This window comes from Hemitrygon akajei, chromosome 19 (genome assembly GCF_048418815.1).
Source record: "Hemitrygon akajei chromosome 19, sHemAka1.3, whole genome shotgun sequence".
NCBI classification, from domain to species: domain Eukaryota; kingdom Metazoa; phylum Chordata; class Chondrichthyes; order Myliobatiformes; family Dasyatidae; genus Hemitrygon; species Hemitrygon akajei.
Window position 1 is genome coordinate 3,611,172 of NC_133142.1, and position 23,158 is coordinate 3,634,329.

Here is a 23,158-nt window from a genome sequence, read left to right on the forward strand (position 1 = left end):
TTGTTTTGCCTCAATGCTCTGTGTAACGATTTGATCTGAATGAACAGTGTGCAAGACAAGCTTTTCATTCGATCTCCGTGCATGTGACAATGGTAAATTCCGGATTGACCAGCAGGGGGCGCCACGGGCCTGATGGTGCAGCTTTGCTGTCTGGGGAGGTACCGTATAATGAACGGGACCCAGAGGAGGGCTGGAACGCTGCTGGGTCGCTGAGCCCGAACACACGACGAATTTTGGGGTTCAAAATAAAACAGAAGAGTAGGAAAGCCAGCAGATAAGCAGGGATAAAAACTGAGTTACTTCAGAATTTATGTTGGACTGAAAGTGAGAAAGAAAAACGCAGATGTTGGAAATCTGAGACAAAAACAGGATCCTACCACCAAACATATCTTTACCTCCAATCCACTTCCCGCAGGGATCACTCCTGATTCCCTTGTCCATTTGTTCCTCCTAACTAATCTCCCTCCAGGCACTTATCCCTGCAAGTGGCCGAAGTGCTACACCTGCCCACTCACCTCCGTTCAGGTCCCCTAAGTGTTGGCTCCAGATGAGACATCATTTCAGCCGTGAATCAGCTGGGGTCACCTATTGTGTCCAGTGCTCCCAGTGAGATCTTCTCTACATTGATGGGACCCATTGTAAATGGGGGTACTGCTTTGCCGAGCACCTCTGCTCCCTCCGTCAAAAGCCGAACTTCCCAGTGGCCAAACATTTTAATTCCCATTCCCATTCCCGTCCCGACATGTCAGTCCATGGTCTCCTCTTGTCCCAAGCTGAGGCCACCCTCAGGGTGGAGGAGCAACACCTTATATGCCATCTGAGTAGCCTCCAAGCTGATGACATGAATATCGACTTTCCCTTCCTGTAAAAGAACAATCCCTACTCCTTCCCTCTTCTAGTATCCCCACTCTGGCCTTTTGCCTCTTCTCACCTGCCTATCACCTCCCCCTGGGTCCCCTCCTCTTCCTCCTCTCCTATCAGAATCCTGCTTCTCCACCCCTTTCCCTTTCCCACCTACCTGACCTCATCTATCACCTTCTGGCTATCCTCCTTCCCTTCCTCCACCATTTATCCCAGCGCCTTCCCCCTCCTTTCCAGTCCCAAAGCAGGGTCGCAACCTGAAACATCAGAATCGGAATCAGGTTTAATATCACTGGCATATGTTGTGAAATCTGTTGTCTTTGCAGCAACAGTACAGTGCAATACATAATAATACAGAAAATGTGAATTACAGTAAGTACACATATGTATATTAAATAGTTAAATAAGTAAAGCAAAACTAGAAATAAAAAAGTAGTAAGGTAGTGTTCATGAGTGACGTCGACTATTTATTCTGCTCCATAAATACTGCCAGACTTGCTGAGTTCCTCCATCATTTTGTGTACGGTGCTCTGGATTTCCAGCATCTACAGAATCTTTTGTGTTTATGAATTGCAGACAATGTCCAGCAGGTCAGACAGCCTCTGCGTGTGTGTGTGTGTGTGGGGTGGGGGGGAAGGTGTAGAGGTGGCAAAACATCACGAAGAAAGCTGTAAGCACCATCCCTGCCCTCCCATAGTTCCTACTCAACAGACTGAGCTTCCCCAGTGTTTACCATTTTTAGAGTGTGCAATCACAGAATCATACTGCAAGAAACAGACTATTCAGTCCATCAGTTCCATACAACCAAGGTTCACACTTAATCCAGTCCCACTTGCCTATATTCGGCCCAAATCCCTCCAATCCAGGGCTTCCCAACTTTTTTTATACCAAGGACCCTACCATTAACCGAGAGGTCTGTGGACCCCAGATTAGGAACTCTTGTCTAAACCTTCCTGACCCACATGCTTGTCCTGTAAAACAATAACAATTCAGAATAAAGTGTAAAAGCTACCAGAAAAGTATTCAAAGTGTTCAGTACCGGAGATGGGATGTTATGTTGAAGAAATAAGGTTGAAAGTACAGAGAAGATTTACAAGGATATTACCGGGTCTGGAGGACCTGAGTCATAAGGAAAGACTGAATAGGTCAGGATTTTATTCCTTGGAACATAGCAGATTGAGGGGAGATTTGATAGAGGCATACAAAATTATGAGGATAAATGGTGGTGGCATCCGTCGGTCTCGAGAGACCATGGATCTGCGCCTGGAGTTTCCAGGGTGCAGGCCTGGGCAGGGTTGTATGGGAGACCGGCAGTTGCCCAAGCTGCAAGTCTCCCCTCTCCACGACACCGATGTTGTCCAAGAGAAGGCACTAGGACCCATGCAGCCTGGCACCGGTGACGTAGCAGAGCAATGTGTTGTTAAGTGCCTTGCTGAAGGACACAAACACGCTGCCTCGGCTGAGGCTCAAGCTTTTTCCACTGAGATTGGGTGGGACTACAACCAGAGATCATGGGTTAAAGGAGAAAGGTGAGAAGTTTAAGGGAAACTTCTTCAATCAGAGGGTGGTGAGAGCGTGACAGTGCAAGTGGTGCATGTGAGCTCAATTCTAATGTTAAGTGAAGTTGGATAGTTGCATGGATTGAAGGGGTATGGAGGGCAGTGGTCCCGGTGCCTGTCAATGCGAGTAAGCAGTATAAATGGATCAGCATGGATTAGATGGGCCGAAGGAACTGTTTCTGAGCTGTAGTTTCTATAACTCTAAAAGTGCAGAGCAGGTAAACAATAAAGTGCAAGATCATAACAAGGTAGATTGTGAGGTCAACAGGCAATCAAGAGGTTCATGCAATAGTCACAACAGCAGCACAGAAACTGTCCTTGAACCTGGTGGGACGTGCTTTCAGGATTTTGAATCTTCTGCCCGATGGGAGGAGGAGAGCAGAGAATGTCCAGGGTGAGGGGTCTTTGATTCTGCGGGCTGCTTTCAGGATTTTGAATCTTCTGCCCGATGGGAGGAGGAGAGCAGAGAATGTCCAGGGTGAGGGGTCTTTGATTCTGCGGGCTGCTTTCAGGATTTTGAATCTTCTGCCCGATGGGAGGAGGAGAGCAGAGAATGTCCAGGGTGAGGGGTCTTTGATTCTGCGGGCTGCTTTCAGGATTTTGAACCTTCTGCCCGATGGGAGGAGGAGAGCAGAGAATGTCCAGGGTGAGGGGTCTTTGATTCTGCGGGCTGCTTTCAGGATTTTGAATCTTCTGCCCGATGGGAGGAGGAGAGCAGAGAATGTCCAGGGTGAGGGGTCTTTGATTCTGCGGGCTGCTTTCAGGATTTTGAACCTTCTGCCCGATGGGAGGAGGAGAGCAGAGAATGTCCAGGGTGAGGGGTCTTTGATTCTGCGGGCTGCTTTGCTGAGGCAGAAAGATGAACAGACAGAGACCATGGAGGGGAGGCCAGTTCCTGTGATGCGCTGAGCTGACTTCGACTTTCTGCGGTTTGTTGTGGTCACAGCCAGACCAAGCCATGATCCATCCGTGATTCTGCTATTATTTCCTGGCTACTCGTCCTTCCCCTCCCTCCACCTTTTCACTCTGGCACCCTCCTCCTTCCTCTCCAGGCCTGAAGAAGAGTCTCGGCCAGAAACACCAACTCTTTCATCTCCACTGATACTGCCTGACCTACTGAGTTCCTCCAGCATTTTGTGTGTGTGTTGTATGTGGATAGGGTGCTTTCTGTGGTGCTTCGATAAACATTGGTGAAGGTTGACCAGGACACACTGAGGAATGGAAATCTGGAGCAAGACACACTAAGTTCTGGGGAAACTCAGCAGGCCAGGCAGCATCTTTGAAGGGAAATTGAAATGTCGACTGTCCGCTTCCCTCCACAGACGCTGCCTGACCCACTGAGATCCCAGGTACTTTATGTGTGTTGGAGATACATTAAACATTCACACAGTGGCTAGAGTGAGCCATTAAAAGTCAGGATATCAGAGTTAGAGTCACTATGAGGTTCAGAATCAGATTTAGTATCACTGATATATGCCGTGAAATAAATAATAAAACTATAAGTTAATTCTATAAATAAGATACTCATATAATTAAATAAGTCGTACAAAGAGAGAAACAATTGTGAAGTAGTCTACATGGATTTACTGTCCATTCAGAAATTTGATGGCGATGGGAGTGGGGGATCCAAACCATTTTATGTCATGGACCCCTGTTTGGGAGGCAGGATGACGATTAGGCCTGAAATTCACGGCTGGGATTAGGTTTGCCACTTTGGGGGTCGGCGATCAGGAACTTGGGGGTCAAAACCGTTAGAATTTCATTTGGGACCAGGGTGGAGTTTGAAGTCGGTGTTGACATTGTCGCCTCCCACTGGAAGCCCCAGGATAAATCCTACCCCTTGTCATCCTGGGCCAAGGGGGCTCACCTCCACGTTAGAGTACAGATCGATCGCTACTGGCTTTCGAGCTCCGGGTCCAGCCGCGCTCTCTCTCTCTCTCTGTTGCGAAAGGAGGTCGGTCACTCGGCTACTGCCTGCGAACAGAGGCGTTAGAGAACCATTCGAACCAAAATATACCAGTCGCCTCAAAGGGATCGAACACCACCTCCCCCACCCCCATTGTGCACGAGGATTATGTACCGCCGGTCGGAGGAGAGTCGCTTTCCTCTGTAACACACACAGAATGCTGGAGGGACTCAGCGGGTCAGGCAGCGTCCATGGAAATGAATAAACAGTCCACGTTTCGGACTGAAACGTCAACTGTTTTAAAAGTTCAAAGTAAATTTATTATCAAAGTACGGGTACGTCACCGTGCACAACCCTGAGATTCATTTTATTGCAGGCATACTCAATAAGTCCAATACCTAGAACAGAATCAATGAGTGACCGCACCCAACAGGGAGCACGACCAGGTGGTGCAAAAGGCAACAAACTGTGCCAATATAAAAGAAAAAAAGAAATACTAATAATAAACAAGCAATAATTACTCAGCTCTATCACGTATTATCACGTCCAGTCCTGTTGCCTCTCCTCGTCCTGTAGCCACATCTTGTCCTCACCTGGTTCTGGAGTCCGAGCCCGAGTCAAGACCCAGTTTCTGGGTCCTTGCCAGTCTCTGGTTCAGAGTCCAGACCCAAGCCTCAAAGAACCCTAGCCTCGTCATGTCCTCGCCTAGTTCCGGGGTCCCAAGCCTGAGTCAAGACCCAGGTTCTGGGTCCTTGTCCAGTCTCTGGCTCGGAGTCCTTGCCCGGGTTCCAAGTTCCTTGTTCCCAGTTCCATGGTTTTGCTATCCTAGTCAAGTCCTAGCCCAAGCCCGGAATCCTTGTCTCGTCTGGGGCCTGTGTCATGTCCAGCATCCTTTCTTCCCCACTTCCCTTGCTTCCTTCTCATGCCCAGTCCTGTTCCTAGTACTTCAGTGTCTGTGTCTTGCATTTGGGTCCGCTCCCAATTCCACCCCCCCCCCCCCCCCCATGACAAGGACGGGTCCTCTGAATGCTAACACTGAGGAATTTAAAGTTGCTGACCCTCTCCATCTGTGATCCTCCAATGAGGACTGGCTCATGGACTTCTGGTTTCTTTCTCCTGAAGTCAATAATCAGGTCCTTGGTCTTGCTGACATTGAATGAGAGGTTGTTATGACACCACTCAGCCAGATTTTCGATCTCTCTCTGATTCATCACCACCTTTGCTTCGGCCTTTGACAGTGGTGTCACCAGCAGACTTGAATATGCCATCAGGTTAGAGGCTATTCTGATGGAATACGAGGTATTGCTCCTTCAACCTGAGTGTGACCTTAGTGGAGGGGGCTGTGAACCAACCATTAAGAATGGAAAGTTGAATTGGAACGGGTGACTACTGGGAAATCCTGCCTATTCTGTCCCCAAATCTACATCAGCTCTCACCGATGTAAATGTCACCAAGATGTTGCCTGGAATAGAGAGTATTGGCTATAAGGAGAGGTTAAACAAACTTAAGATTGTTTTCTTGGGAGTGTTGGAGGCTGAAAGAAGAACTGATAGAGGTTTATAAAATTATGAGAGGCACCAATATGGTAGATAGAGTCCTTTTCCCAAGGTGTAAATGCCAAATACTGTAGGGCTTGGCTTTAAGGCATGAGGGTGGAGAGTTAGAGTGGTGGGTGTCCACCACCAGTGGAGATGATGGAAGCAGACACTGCATGGTTTTTAAGAGGCATTCTGTCAGACACATAAACTGGCAGGAAATGGAGAAGTACAGGACATGTGCCACCAGATAGTTTTAATTTAATTTTGCATCATGCTGACATGGATATTGTGGGCTGTAGGGATCAATGTCCTAAATTCTATCAGCCAATATTAATCATTCCTATGCCCATTCCCATTCTGACATGTCGGATGATGGCCTCCTCTTCTGTCACAATGAGGCCACTCTCAGGATGGAGGAGCAACACCTCATATTCCATCTGGGTAGCCTCCAACCTGATAGGATGAACATTGATTTCTCCTTCCAGTAATTCTTCCCCTCCTCTTTCACTCTTCTTCAATTTCCCACTTTGGCCTTGTACCTTTTCCCCTTACCTGGCCATCACCTACCACTGGTGTCCCTCCACCTTCCTTCTCTCCCATGGTCTACTCTCTCCTACTATCAGATTCCTTCTTCTCCGGCCCCTTGCTTTTTCCAGTCATCCCCTCCGAGCTTCTTACTTCATCCCCCTTCCCTACCTATCTGGCTTCACCTATCACCTAGCTATCCTCCTTCACCTCCCTACACCTTTTTATTCTGGCATCTTTCCCCTTCCATTCCAGTCCTGATGAAGGGTCTTGGCCTGAAACATTAACTGTTTATTCATTTCCACAAATGCTACCTGACCTGCTGAGTTCCTCCAGCATGTTATGTGTGTTATTCAGTACTAATTATTCGCCTTGTTTTGCTCCTCATTAGCCTGTGTTAATAGCCTCCTGCAACATGGAATGGCTAATTCTTCAGTATTAAATGCCATTGTGTTCTCTTTCCACAGATGCTGCCTGACTTTCTCAGTCATTACTATGGCTTCAGTTTTGATCTCAAATTTCCAGCACCTGTGGGGGGGGGGGGCAGTTGAATTTTATCAAACGGCTCAATTGTGCGCAGTTCTGGTCATCTCATTATAGAAAGGGATGTGAAGAGGGTGCCGAAGAGGTTCACCAGGATGCTGCCTAGATTGGGGGCAAGACCCATAAGTAAAGACTGAACAAACTTGGGTTGTTTTCTCTGGAATGTTGAAGGCTGAGGGAGACCTGAGGTTTTGTTTTAATTATGAGATATATATATGGTACACAATCAGAGTCTTTACCCAAAGGTAGAAATGTCAGACAAAGGTGTGCTTCTAAAGTTAGAGGGAAGTTTATTTACATTTATCCCATGTACATCTAAAGGTACAGGGAAATGTGTTGTTTGCGTTAACAAACAACACAATCTACGTTCAGTGACAGCTTGCAAGTATTGCTATGCATTCTGTAATGCACTGTACCTCTGCCACAAAAAAAAAACAAATTTAAGAATGTGTACCCAGTGGCCCCATTTGTAGATACACCTGCTCAATAATGCCAATATCTAATCAGCCAGTCATGTGGCAGCATATCAAGTAGCTTTGACCATGGAGTAATTATTAATGGTTTGAGCATCTCAGAAACTGCTGATCTCCTGGTATTTTCATGCACAACAGTCTTCTAGAGTTTACAATGTTCAAAGTAAGTGTATTATTAAAGTACATATATGTCACCTAACACAACCCTGAGACTCATTTTCTTGTGGGCATATTCAATAAATCTGTAGAAGAATAAGTGAATGAAAGACCACCCATCTAGGCTGTAACGAAACCCAATTTCCCTCGGGATCAATAAAGTATGTCTGTATTTAAACAGACTGCAGAAGACAAACTGTGCAATTAGAAAATGAAATAATGATGATAATAATAAAGCAAGATATATATCAAGAACATGAGATGAAGAGTCCTTGAAAGGATACTTGGAAGTGTGGAGCAGCAGAGGGATCTGGAGGGTACATGTCCACGGATCTCTGAAAGTTGCCTCACAGGTAGATAGGGTAGTTAAGAAAGCTTATGGAGTGTTAGCTTTCATAAGTCGAGGGATAGAGTTTAAGAATCGTGGGGTAATGATGCAGCTCTATAAAACTTTGGTTAGGCCACACTTGGAGTACTGTGTCCAGTTCTGGTCGCCTCACTATAGGAAGGATGTGGAAGCATTGGAAAGGGTACAGAGGAGATTTACCAGGATGCTGCCTGGTTTAGAGAGTGTGCATTATAATCAAGAGATTAAGGGAGCTAGGGCTTTACTCTTTGGAGAGATGGAACCCCTGGGAGGCAGTGATCATAATATGATTGAATTCATACTACAGTTTGAAAGGGAGAAGCACAAGTCACATGTATCAGTATCGCAATGGAACAAAGGGAATTAGAGACATGAGAGAGGAGCTTTCCCAGGTGGGTTGAAGGGGGATACTGGTAGGGATGAAGGCAGAGCAGAGTTGGCTGAAGTTTCCGGGAATAGCTCACAAGGTCCAGGATAGACCTGTCCCACAGAAGAAGTTGTTATCAAATGGCAGGGATAAGACAAGGGAAGTTAAGAACTGCATAAAAGACAAGGAAAGGGCATTTAAGATAACAAAAGTGACTGGAAAGTTGGATGATTGGGAAGCTTTTAAAACCCAACAAAAGGCAACTAAAAAAGCTATAAGGGAAAAAATGAAATAGGAGGGCAAACTAGCCAATAATATAAAACAGGATACCATAAGTTTTTTCAGTTATTTAAAGAGTAAAGAGAGATGAGAGCTGATATTAGACTACTGGAAAATGATGCCGGTGAGGTAGTAATGGGGGACAAAAAATGGCAGATGAACTGAATGGGTATTTTGCATCAGTCTTCACTGTGGAAGACACTAGTAGTGTGCCAGAAGTCCGTGAGTGAGTGCCATTGCTATTACAAAGGAAGAAGTGCTAGGCAAACTCAAAGGCTTAAGGTGGATAAGTCACCTGGACCAGATGGACTACATCCCAGAGTCCTGAGAGTGGTTACTGAAGAGGTAACAGATGCATTGGTCATGATCTTTCAAGAATCACTTAATTCTGGCATATTCCTGAAGGACTGGAAGATTGCAAATGTCACTCCACTCTTTAAGAAGGGAGGAAGACAAAAAAAAAGGAAATTATAGGCCAGTTAGCCTAACCTCAATGGTTGGGAAAGTGTTGGAGTCTATTATTAAGGATAAGGTTTTGGAGACTAATGATAAAATAAGTCAAAGTCAGCATGGTTTCTGTAAAGGGAAATCTTGCCTGACAAGAGTTCTTTGAGGAAGTAACACGTACAGTAGTCAAAGGAGAGGCAGTGGAAGTCATTTAGTTGGATTTCCAGAAGGCATTTGATAGGGTGCCACACGAGGCAGCTTAACAAGATAAAATCCTATGGCATTACAGGAAAGATAAAGGCACAGAATGAGGAATGGCTGACAGGCAGGAAGCAGCAAATGGGAATAGAGGGGACCTTTCTGGTTGGCTGCCAGTGACTAGTGGTGTTCCTCAGGGGTCAGTAATGGGACTACTTCTTTTCACATTGCTTGTCAATGATTTGGAGTATGAAATTGATGGCTTTGTGGCAAAGTTGGCAGATGATAGGTGGAGAGGTAGGTAGTGCTGAGGAAGCAATGTGATTGCAGAAGGACTTAGACAAATTGTAAGAATGGGCAAAAAAGTGGCAGATGCAAGTATTGGGAAATGTGCAATAATGCATTTTGGTAAAAGGAACATCAGTGTGGACTAAAATAGGGAAAAGTTTCAAACATTAGAGGTGCAGAGGGATTTAGGAATGCAAAACTCCCAGAAGGTTGAGTCTGTGGTAAAGAAGGCAAATACAATGTTGGTATTTATTTCAAGGGGAACAGACTATAAAAGCAACAAGATAATGCTGAGGCTTTATAAGACATTAGCCATACTACACTTGGAGTATTGTCAACAGTTTTGGGCCCCATATCTCAGAAAGGATGTGTTGTCGTTGGAGAGGTTCTAGAAGAGGTTCACGAGGATGACTCCAGGAATGAAGTGGGTAACAGATGAGGAGCATTTGGCAGCTTTGGGACTTAACTCACTGGAATATAGAATGCGGTGGGGGATCTCATTGAAATTTACTGAATGTTGAAAGGACTAGATAGGGTGGATGTGCAGAGAATGTTTCCTATGGTGGGGGCATCCAGAATTAGAGGGCACAGCCTCAATCAAGGGACAACTTTTTAGAACAGAGGGAAGGAGGAATTTTTTTTTCAGCCAGAGAGTCGTGAATCCATTGAATGCTCTGCCACAGTTGATCATTTCCTGTTTGGTCAGGGCATCAAAGGATATGGCAAGACAGCAGGTGTATGGGGTCCAGTGGGATCCAGGATCAGCCATGATGGTATGGTGGAGCAGATTCAATGGGTTGAATGGCCTAATTCTGCTCCTGTGTCTTACGTCCCGAGTGGTGGGGGTCCCTGATGATGGATCCTGCTTTCCTGCAACAGCGTTTCATATAGATTTGTGAGAACTTTACCAGTGATGGATTGGGCCGTATAATGGTGTGGAAAAACAAAAAACATCCAGTGAGCAGCAGGTCCATGGGTGAATACTCTGTTAATAAGAGGTCAGAGGAGAATGACAGCCTCGTTCAAACTGACAGGAAGGCAACAATAAATCAAATGACCACATTACAACAGTAGTGTGCATCTCTGAACACATATCAGACCTTAAAGTGAATGGGCTATAGTAGCAGATGACAAACGTACTCAGTAGCCACTTTATTAGGTCTAGGAGGTACCTTATAAAATGGCTACTAATTGTAGCAGAGACAATTTTCAGTAAAGAACTGTTGCAAACTTAAATGTAACTTTTAGAAACGTGTAGTGGAGAATACATTGACTGGCTGCATCACGGCCTGGTATGGAAACACCAATGCCTTTGAATGGAAAATCCTACAAACAGTAATGGATTTGGCCCACTACATCACAGGTAAAGCCCTCCCAACAATTGAGCACATACACTTGAAACACTGTTGTAGGAAATTAGCATCCATCATCAGAGATACACACCACCCAGGCCATGCTCTCTTCTCATTGCTGCCATCAGGTAGAAGGTAAAAGAGCCTCAGGACTCGCACCTCCAGTTTCAATAACAGTTACTACCCCCTCAGCCATCAGGCTCTTGAATTGGAGGGGATAACTACACTCACTTGCTCCATCATCGAACTGTTCCTACAACCAATGATCTTACTTTAAGGACACTTCATCTCATGTTCTCATTATTTATTGCTCAATATTTATATTCTCATTTGCAGTTTGTTATCTTGTGCACTTTGATTGATCTTTCATTGAAACTGTTATAATTACCATCCTATAGATTTGCTGAGTATGCCCACAGGAAAAGGAATCTCAGGGCAATATATGCTGATATGTACTTTGATAACAAAATTTACTTTGAACTTTGAACAGTCGAATTGCCTAGCCCGAAACCAAGTGCTAGTAAATTTAGTGTAGATGGGATATTGTTTTTCTTCAGTATGTCTAAAGTCTAAAGAATTCTTTCTCTTTTGACAAACACAAAAGTATTTGCACAGGTAAAGGGATGCTGAATCAAGGGTGAGTAGAACTATGTTTCTTCTTTATTGGTAAATTGGTTTATTATTGCCATAAATGTACTGGAGTACAGCAAAAAGGTCTTCCATGCCATTCATACAGATCACTTCATTACACAGTACATTAAGTACAAGGAAAAACAGTAAAAGAAGGCAGAATAACATGTAACAGTTAGAGAAAGTGCAGTACAGGCAGATCATAAGATGCAAGATCATGATGTAGACTTATCATAACAAAGGATGTTCAATAGTCTTATAAGAACAGGATAAAAGCTGTCCTTGAGCATTCAGTCATTTGTGTCCTAATGGAATAGGTAAGGGAAGAGAATGTCCAGGTGGCTGGAGACTTTGATTATGCTGGCTGCTTTACAGTGAGAAGTGTAGACAGAGTCCACAGACTGGAGGCTGATTTCCATGATGTTTTGAGCTGTGTCCACAATTCTAAGTTTCTCATGGTCTTAGACAGCAGTTGCCATGCCATGCCAAGCCATGTATCTGGATATTAGGACAAGCCAAGTTTCTTTAGCCTCCCAATTAACTGGTGAGCTTTCTTGGTTGTGGTATCAATGTACTTGGACCAGGACAGGCGGTTGATGATGTTGGCTCCTAGGAACGTGATGTTCTCAACCTCAGAATCATTAATGGAGATAGGAGCAATGTGCACCACCTCTCTTTCTGAAGACAATAGCCAGCTCTTTTGCTCTTCTGAGACAGAGGGAAAGGTTGTTGTCATGTCACCATCTCCACTTCCTTCCTGTACTGAGGCTCCATCATCTGAAATACAGCCCACAAGGGTGGTCACCTGCAAACACTTAGAACAGAAATGGGCCATCCACAGGAAGCAGAGGTGAATTGAATACAAAGGTAGGAGGACATGCTTCATTTACATAGGGCATTGTTGATACCACAACTCAAACAGTGGACTCCTTTTTCAATGTAGGATGTCAATACATTGGAAGCAGCTACCATCCAGTCTAGAAAAGGAGAGGTTGGATACTAGGCTTGTCTGCTATAGTTAAGTGAGTGAGAGGAATTATTTGAAATGTTCAAAATCCTCAAGGGATTTTGCATGGTGATTGTACCAAAGGTGCTTCAGCTTGTGGAAGAATTCCAAACTCAAATTCACTTTTTTTTTAAAAAAAGGGTCAGGTTACTAAAGGCATGAGAAAATGTTTACTTAAAGGGTCTCAATTTTTTTTGTAATTGTTTCTACAGCTCGAGGAAGGGTCTCTGAATATTATCAAGATAGAGGTAGATATATAGGAGAATGTCTGCAGATGCTGGAAATCCAAAGAGAGAGAGAGACACACACACACACACACACACACACAAAATGCTGGAGGAACTCAGGTCAGGAAGCATCCATGGAAATGAATAGATAGTCAACGGTTTGGGCCGAGGCACTTCTTCTGGAGCGGTAGATAGATATCTGACAAGTATGGTGAAAGGTTAAAGCAAGTAGGCAGGAAAGAAAGTGATAGATATAAAGACATACAAAATTATGGTGGGTATATACAAGGTAAAGGCAAGCAGGCTTTTTCCAGAGGCTGGGTGAGACTAGAACTAGAAGTCATAGATTGAGGGTGATGAAGGATCCTGGCCCAAAACACGGACTCATTATTCCTTTTACTGCCTGACCTGCTAAATTCCTCCAGCATTTTGTGTGCACACTTTGGATTTCCAGCATCTGCAGAAACTCATTTTTATAAAACTTTGGAGTCTAGCTTTGGCAAATGATCCAAATGGCTGATAGGAAATTTGCAAATGACTATATTTGTAAGCACTGACATTTTATAATTTTTAAATGAAGAATAGTGGATTTTGGACCAGTATACTTTGGCCCAGTTAAGTGACTATCCTAATTAGCTGAAGTTTCATGGAAATAATTAAAGTAAATACAAAAAAAAGGTAATGTATTGAAATGAAATACAGAACAAATCAGAACATTACCAATACCTCTACAGTACTATAAAACTGTATTAATTCCTAATAATTATTGGGAGGAATTCAGTGTACACGGCTATTCTTTTGACTGTAAATGAACAAAATCTGTGCAGTCACCAAGTGCAGATAATAGACTACCTTCATACAATGCTTTTGACGACTGCATCCTTCAAATCTTCCCTTTCATTGTGTCATTCAAGATAATTGTTGATACCTTCTAATTCTTCATAGTTCCCAACTTGAAGTAGTGTAAGTTTCATTTTCTCTTCCAGTTGTTTCTGGCATCTTCAAGCCTCAGTGCTTGAAACTGCAGTGAGCAAAACAGTTCTGAATTGTCTTGCTGCTCATTTCTCACCAACTATCAGTGACACAGATCACTGCTTTTTCAACACAAATACACACACCTAACACTATTTAAAAACTGTTTATCTAAGCATTGTTAAATGTCTAATGGCCACAGAGGTGCACACGATTGATGCTAGCTAGAAACTATAAAAACAACAGTCTCCTGCCCCAATTAAGCAGCAGTGTCCCAATTAAACAAAGGGAATCCCAGCTATTTTATCGATTAGTTTTCGTTCTTTAAGAGTTGTCCAAAAAGTAAGTGACTGGCTTGATTGATCGATGATCTAATTAACAGGAACCCACTATATTGGAAAAAAAGTTACAAATTTATACTCATGAAAAGAACAAGTTTCCCAAGTATGGTCGGTATTAACAGCTGCTTTCAGTTGAACTGTGCCACTGAGAGAAAGATTAATTTTTAAGCCTAGTACAGTCTAGTTGCCTCATCAGAAAGGTATTCCTTACACACTATTAAATTTGGTATAGATTTTATTAAATGTATTTTGGATAACAAACTTTGTTCACAATAGAAAATTTCAGTTAGTGCTGCTTGAGGTGGAATACACAAAATCTTGACAAAAAGTTCTGATCAGACAGGCACCAGTGATAAATAAATGCAAGTCAGCTATCATTCCAATTAAATATCCAAGCACTTGTGTGCTTACCCAAAAATATACACTACCACAAAAAAAATGTGACAGTGCATGCATTTAATCAGACCTTGGTTTGCAAATGTTCCCAATTAAAAATGAGCAGAAAGACAAGGAAACGAAAGCATCTGGATACATAGGCGATTTCAACATGTCACACTAAGGAGCAGAAACTGCCTGGTTCTAAAACAAATGGTCTACAAGTCACCAGCAAGAGCTACAAACAGAACTAAACAGACTGTGACCACTTCCTCAAATAACAAAGAGAACAAGGCAAAAAAAAAAGTCAATGAACTTTTATGGAAGCTTACAATTCTACTGCAGAACCAGATTTTGAATAAAATTTCTGTAGAAAGAATTTTCTAGATTCACACATTCTGACATACAAGAACAATTGCAAGATTGGTCAGAGGTTGCTTACTCCTATTGGACTTTAAGATTAAAAAGTAGAGACCATTATAAACAGGGCAGTTCCTCATATTACAAAATAATCAAACATATGCTTCCCAAACCATAATCAATATACTTTCTGATAAAAGATCAATATTGTAGAGCATCTAATAATCAAACATGGATATTCTTTTACAGACAAATTCTTGATTTAAAAAACTTACAATAATCCAATGATGCTAATTAGCTACACTATAACGAAACAAAAACATTCCCATCAGCAGCCCAACACTTAAAAAAACAGAGTAATATCTCAGGAGACTAGGCTGTTACACAAGACTGAAGTCTCACTAGAGAAGGAAGCGCAATCAGCTGAGTGGACGTAGAAGTTCCAGACCCTGCTTGTTAGTCATCCATCTTGGCCCACCTCGTACCAGGTTCCAGGCCAAAACTTCAAGGAGGCACAGGCCCTTCCAAGTCAGTGCCCTTCCAAGCAGGTCTGGTGATAAAGTTCACACCGAGGTTTACCCCGCTGTTGTGCCGTGTGCCCCATGTACATCCGTGATCGTCTGCTGTGGCAGAACTCAAGGCAAGGCACTGCAGCAAGGAAAGCCGTTTCACAGTGCTTTGTCACTGGTTATTCCTGGTGTTAGTTTTACCTGAGTAGGAGGCAAGATGCAAGTTGACCAAGCCTTACAGCAGTAACAATGCACACAAGGCAACAGCATTACAACAGCAGGGCTTAACCTCAGCATCCTCCTTTCTTGGTAATGTCCACCCCTGATCGTTTCGTTATTTCCATTGTTGTGAACACCTACAAACAAAAGGTAAATCATAGAAATCTGTAAATAGTCTGAACAATTTTTTTTAAACAGCACAGATATGGCAATTCAGCCCAACCAGTCTATCCAAGTAGTCCCAATTTCCTGCATTCAACCCATATATCTCTAAGCCCTGACTCTCCATATACCTATCCAAAGTGCTCCTTAAATGACACTATTATATATGCCTCAATCACTTCCTCTGGCAGCTCATTCTATATACTCTGCGCAAGTTGCCCCTTATCCCCTTTAAATGTTTCATCCCTCTCACCTTAAACCTGATGCCCCCAACCTTTTATGCCATGGAGCTTTACCATTAACAGAGGGGTCCGTGAACTCCAGGTTGGGAACCCTTGCCTTAAACCTATTGCCCCTGGTTTTGGACTCACCTACCCTGGAGAAAAGACTTACCATCCATCTCATCTACAGCTCTCAATTTTGAACACTTCTATAAGGTGACCCCGCACAAGTAATACAAGATTTAGCCCGTCTAATCTCTCCTTATAACTCAAGCCTTCAGTCCTGGCAATATTCTCAAATCTTTTATGCATTCTTTCCAGTTTAACCATGTACAGTGATGCTAGGTTTGTGAACCCTGTTGAATTTTTTTCTCTTTCTGCATAAATGTGACCTAAAGTGATCAGATCTTCATCCATCCTAAAACTAGATAAAGAGAACCCAATTAAATAATGCAAAAAATATATACTTGTTCATTTACTTATTAAGAAAAATGATCCAATATATTTTTTGGAAAATGTATGTGAATCTCTGGGGTAATGCCTTCTACAAAAGCTATTTGGAGTCAGGTGTTCCAATCAATGAGATGAGATTGGAGGTGTGGGTTGTAGAGGTGCCCTGTCCTATAAAAAAGACACACAAAGTCAGGTTACTGACAGAGCCTGCTCTTCTCAAGAAAGATCTGTTAAGTGCACCGTGCCTCAATCAAAACAACTTTCAGAAGACCATGACGCTGGAAAAGGCTACAAAAGCATTTCTAAAGACTTGAAAGTTCACAGTAAGATAAATTGTCTACAAATGGAGTACTGTTGCTACTCTCCCTAGGAGTGGGCATCCTGCAAAGATCACACCAAGAGCACAATGTGCAATGAGGAAGGAGGTGAAAAAGAACTCAAGGGTAAAAGCAAAAGACTTCCAGAAATCTCTAGAACTTGCTAAAGTCTCTGTTCACGTGTCCACTATAAGAAAAACACTGAACAAGAATGGTGTTCATGGAAGGACACCAAGGAAGAAACCACTGCTCTCCAAACAAAAAATTGCTGCATGTCTCAAGTTTGCAAAAGATTACCTGAATGTTCTACAACGCTTCTGGGACAATGTTCTGTGGCCAGATGAGACAAAGTTGAACTTTTTGGCAGAAATACACATTGCTATGTTGAGGAAAAGGGCACTGCAACACCAAAACCTCATCCCAACTGTGAAGCACGGTGGAAGGAGCATCACAGTTTCGGGCTGCTTTGCTGCCTCGGGGCCTGGACAGCTTGCAATTGTTGAGGGAACAATTAATTCAAAATTGTAGCAAGACATTTTACAGGAGAATGTCAGGATAGCAGTCTGTCACCTGAAGCTTAATAGAAGTTGGATAATGCAACAAGACAATGATCTGAAAGACAAGAGTCAATCAACAACGGAATGATTTAAAAAGATGATTTGTGTTTTGGCCAAGTCAAAGTCCTGACCTTAATCCTACAGAAATGTGGTGGAAAGACCTGAAGAAAGCAGTTCATGCAAGGAAGCCCAACAACATCCCAGAGTTGAAGCAGTTTTGTAAAGAGGAATGGCATAAAATTCCTCCTAGCTGATGTGCAGGACTTATCAACATTTACCAGAAACATTTGGTTGAGGTTATTGCTCTACAAGGGGGTCACATTAGTTACCAAAAGCAAAGGTTCACATACTTTTTCTATCAAATACATGTAATATTGGTTCACTTTTCTCAACAAATAGTAAGTATAATGTTTTTGTGTCATTTATTTAATTGGGTTATCTTTATCTGGTTTTAGGACGTGTGGAGATCTGATCACATTTTAGGTCCTATTTATACAGAAATAGATAAAACTCTACAGGGTTCACAAACTTTCTAGCACCAATGTATTTCCTGTAACAGACAAGATCAATAAACCACTTGCCCAAAGTTTAGTGATTCTGTTTACAAGAAAACAGATTCAAATCATTACCAGAAACATTTTCTTTTTAACATTTTTTCTATAAGCATTTTCTATTCTGAATAATATTAAGACATTTAAAATAACTTTAACCTGCTCCCTAACCAGCCATCACCACACAGTAATAAAACTCAACTAGAAAGGTAGCAGGGATTACTTCAATAGACACCAAGTAAAAGGACTCTCACATAATTGGACACATGCCCAGAGTATTTTCTGATCAGCTGGAGTCAAGTGTTGAATTAACCAACTAGTCAGCCACCTTAAAGCCACTGACCAAGATGCTTAACCCAGACCTAGTCCCAGATGTTTGGGGAAAATGAGGTGAAACCTCAGGATTGAACCATGCTCATGTCTGTACCCCATCATCAAATGGAAAACAGTCTGCTCACACAAGGGGGCTATAACCACCATGAAATCTGATAAATTTAACAACCAAAATAAGAACGTGCATTTTCCAATGACTCTTTTGCACAATACAGAAGCAAAGCAAGAAACAGGGAAAGAATGTGTGTGCAATCAAGAAATGAAGCATCTTACCTCTGCACAAGTTGGATGAATGCCAATGACATTGTTCAGCTGGTCTTTGGTCATGCCACACTTCATTGCTGCACCAAATCCTTGTGTGATTTCACCAGCATTCGGACCAAGAACATGGAATCCCACCACCTTATTCTAAAATAAGAAAAGTTCATCAAGTACTGCTCGGATTATACACACTTTTGCCTTTAATTTAATTCAAAAAAAGGCAGCATTCAACCATTTTCATCCAACTTGAAACGGATCTTAATTTTAAATGGCAATGTGCAAGTGTTATTACTTTGATAAGTTGTTAAGAATACAATTAAAATACAAAATACAATGGATAGAACAAAAACATTCCCAATAAAAAAATGAGCATGCTTAACTTTGAGTTTAATTAAATTACTGATACAGAATAATACATTAGTTAATACATTTAAATGTTGGTAAATATTAAGGGAAGGCTTTAATTGTGGAAAGAAACAGTTAACACTTCAAGTTGACAGCTCTTAATTTGGAAGTTCTTGTTTACTTAAATGCCCTAATTCACAGATTACTCCAAGTGGTGATAATACAGGACCGAAAGAAGCTGCAGAGGGTCATTAACCAAATCAGCTCCATTTTGGAACTAACCTACAAAGTACCCAGGACATCTTCAGGGAGCAGTGTCTGAAAAAGGCAGCGTCCATTATTAAGGACCTTCAGCACCCAGGGCATGCCCTTTTCTCGCTGCTACCATCAACAGGAGGTACAGAAGCCTGAAGTCATACACTTAGCAATTCAGGAACAGCTTCTTCCCTTCTGCCATCCAATTCCTAAATGGACAGTGAACCCTTGGACACTACCTCACTTTTAAAAAAAATAAACAGTATTTCTGTGTGTGTTTTTTTTTGTTTTTTGTTTTTTTTTGTTTTTTTTTTTTTACACGATTTTAATCTATTCAATAGACATATACTGTAATCGATTTACTTATTTTTATTTTATTTATCATTTCTTCTCTTCTATATTATGTACTGCATTGAACTGCTGCTGCTAACAAATTTCACGTCACACGCCAGTGATAATAAACCTGATTTTATCCCTTCCCTCTTTGCAATTAACACAATTCGATTAGACAAAGGGTTGTACACATGACCTATGCTCCATTCCTACATTTAATGCTCACTTCACAACCTGATCTGAGATGGAAGAACAGGCAGTATAAACAGAACCATGCTCAGAAGTTTTCAGTGCAAGAGCCAGAGTTAAATGACTAAATTGAAAGTTGTTGATAAAAATCAGATTTGGCATGGCCATACTAAGTCTTAGCACAGACTTGAAGTTACCTGGAGGGGTAATTACTCTCCGCAAAACCACAGCACGTGTTATGGAACGTACACATGAACAATGAAGAAACTAATCTGTTTAAAATGCTTTCCAGTTTATGACAACACTGCTGAAGCATAATGACAACTTCCTGGCAGCAAACAACTATTAACAATTTTACTCCCCACACTCTCTCCAAAACTATCACTGCAATCAATAGCTTGTAACTTCCTTTCTTGTGTTGAGCTTTTGAACCGCCTATACAACCTGGCATTTTTGCAGTGTGAACTGAAATTTCAAAAGGTGCAGGACGGTTGTGACGTGGCACATACAGGCCAAATTGAGGTGACAGGGCCTGGCCTGAGAGCGGGGAATGACCCAACATTTGGCTGTTGGAGAAGACTTAGAGCTGGTTCAAAGCGGCGAACCAAGGCAAGGTAGAGTCAAGACACCAGGGCCTGTGCCTGAGAGTGAGGAAGCCGCTGATGTTTGACCAATTTAAGCACCAGGCCATATTGGAAAGACCGGGTTTAGTCTGAATCGAGGAGGCTGGTTCTGGACCCAAGAGCATATGAAAGTGGCAGGGCCCCAGTCCAAGAGTGAGGAACAACATGCTGCTTGGCTGATTTAAGTGCTGGGCCAGATTGAAAAGGTCAGGACGTCGTGGTCGAAGGCAAGGGACGGATAGTGTTCAGCCGCTGCTCACAAGGTTTACTCATCTCTGCGCTGATCTAAGGCTGTGTCCTACAATTAACAGGCTCCTGGATCAGCTGTGACTGGCTTTGTGGCTGTGGATTTACTGAGGAAAATCAGTTCTGAATATTATTTGGTTACTTTTATTGTTTGCATGATTTGTTCTTTTTTTCTGCACATTAGGAGCCTGACCATCCTTTTTTTAAAAAAAATGTTTCTATTTTTTTGTTTTCTGGCTGCCTATAAGATAAATCTCAAGGTTGTAAATGACATACATACTTTAATGATAAAAGCACTTTGAAAACAAATACCATACATTCTACAGATTCTTCCAAAAACTTACATTATCTGACTTCGAGCAAATCACCTTGCCATAACAAGCATTCTTATCTCTTCCAGGTAAGACCCATTCCAATGGCCAGAATATGCTGTGATACACCTGAAATGTGAAAAAGTTGATACTGAGCATAAGTAAAAAGGAAATTGTAAGCGTTCTTGAAGTTTCACTCCATTCCTGCCTGTGGCCATCAAACTTTACAACTCCTCCCTCGGAGTGTCAGACACCCTGAGCCAATAGGCTGGTCCTGGACTTATTTCCACTTGGCGTGCTTAACTTATTATTATTTAATTATTTATGGTTTTATATTGCTATATTTCTTCACTATTCTTGGTTGGTGCAGCTGTAACGAAACCCAATTTCCCTCGGGATCAATAAAGTATGTCTGTCTGTATTTAAAACAGGCCTGACATTCAAATAACTCACATTTTGCAAAGAACTTGTGTAGACAGTGTACCTCTACAAATGCAGATAGATAATTGCGTCCCACCACACCATTAATTGGGTTATTATATCCCATATATTGGCGTACAGTGAATTAGGGCAGTTTACAAGTAATATATATTCCTTCAAGGCAATATTAAGATAGAATTACATTATAGTAGAAATGTACAAGATATTGTCAAAAGTAGCAAGGCCCACGAACTGGGAATATGTCAGAATTTAGCAAAAGTAGGCCTAAGGTCCTAATAAGGAAGAGAAAAGTAGAATACAAGGTAAAGTTGATAAATCAAAAAAGACAGATCCTACAGAAATGTAAATATAAATAAAAAGATTAGTTAATGTTAATGTGTCTCTTTGCAGAATGAAAATTCAGTTCAATAGTCCCAGCTATTCATCTAAATGACTGATATAAATTAAAGGATCAAGTTTAATAATGTCACACAGCTAATGAAAACTGATGATTTTACAGCATGCAAGTACATGAACAGGTCATGATAGAAAAATATTGGGTTAAAAAAGTCATCTAGTTTGGTATAAGCAGTAGGAAGGTGGAGAACTTTTTTTGTAATGGTGACACTGAAAATGTTCAGGGGACCTGGATGCCCCTGTAAAAAACATTAACATACAGAAACAGCAGACAACTTGGAAGGCAAGCCAAATGCTGGCCTTTAATTTTTTTTAGAGGCAGGTTCGGTATTGTCATTTAAAGTAAATTGGATAGGTATATGAACAGGAAAGGAATGGAGGGTTATGGGCTGAGTGTGGGCCAGTGGAACTAGGTAAGAGTAAGTGTTCGGCACGGACTAGATGGGCCAAGATGGCCTGTTTCCGTGCTGTAATTGTTATATGATTATATATGGAGTTCAGAATATAAGCAGCAACACCAAAAACAAACTAAATTCCTTCCCTCTCTTCCTGTTCACAGATTTTCAGTGCAGGTTTAGAGCACTGGTTTTTCAATAGGGAACATCACTCTGCATCACACAAATATTTTCCAACATTGAGTACTATATTTTAGCCCATTTCTTCCTCAACAGGCAGACTGCTTTTAAAAGTAATTGAAAGGACAGCTAATCATGAACACAAGAGATTCTGCAGATGATGAAAATCCAGAGCAAATTCCAGGTCTTGCTCAAGCTGGACTAAACCTCCAAAGGTGGATGCAAGCCAAAATGAAGTTCTTTGAATAGCAACCAAACATGTTGCTAATCAAGTTCCAGCATTAACAACAGTAAGTATATATTAACTGAGCTCTCATTTTAATTGGCTTTTGTCATTTGTTAAAATTTATATTTCAATAGTAATAGGAAGCCATTTAACTCTGAAAATCAATCTAGTTCCTACCTCAATGTGCTCCTCTCCATAAAGTGTTTTTGCACTTTCCTCAGACAGCCCACAGCATCCATACTCCAAAGGCGTAAAGACTGTGGTGCATACATTGACATAGTCACACTGAAAAATAAATAGAATCAATGACATGACATGCCACTATTCAGTTTAATTTTAGTGTTAAACATTGAAAGACAATAACACAAAATACTACGAGTTACATTTTTGTGGATTTCTACAATAAAACCAATATACCACTATTACAGCACCCAGAAATTCCACCGGGTAATGTTTGCCATACTTCATTTCAGTTTGTTGGGGCTCCAGCTCCGATGGCCCTTTTCAATTTAACTGGTTCACTGGAATATCTATCCCATTCGTAACATACAAAGAGATGAATGGAGAGTGTCGAGGTACTAACAGAAATAATCATGACCATGATTATTCTTGACAAATTTTTCTACAGAAGTTGTTTCCCATTGCATTCTTCTGGGCAGTGCCTTTACAAGATGGGTGACCCCAGCTATCATCAATACTCCTCAGAGCTCGTCTGCCTGGCATCAGTGGTCGCATAACCAAGACTTGTGGTATGTATCAGCTGCTCGTAGAGCCATCCTCCACCTGCTCCCACGGCTTCACATGACCTTCATCCAGGTGGGGGAAAGGGGTTAAAGCAGGTACTACATCTTGCCAAAAGGTAACC

At 42.0% G+C, this 23,158-nt stretch overlaps 1 protein-coding gene across 1 annotated transcript in view; it reads right to left on the minus strand.

Moving 5' to 3' along the window:
- Window positions 1-14,252: 14,252 nt before the first annotated feature.
- Window positions 14,253-23,158, minus strand: part of txnrd3 (thioredoxin reductase 3) — a 57,202-nt gene continuing 48,296 nt past the window's right edge. Inside the window, exons 13-16 of the mRNA XM_073071984.1 lie at window positions 22,471-22,578; window positions 20,689-20,784; window positions 18,366-18,500; window positions 14,253-15,635 (exon numbers count right to left, since the gene is read on the minus strand). Coding sequence (XP_072928085.1) covers window positions 15,570-15,635; window positions 18,366-18,500; window positions 20,689-20,784; window positions 22,471-22,578 — 405 coding nt within the window. The 3' untranslated portion in view covers window positions 14,253-15,569. The remainder of the gene's footprint in view (window positions 15,636-18,365; window positions 18,501-20,688; window positions 20,785-22,470; window positions 22,579-23,158) is intronic.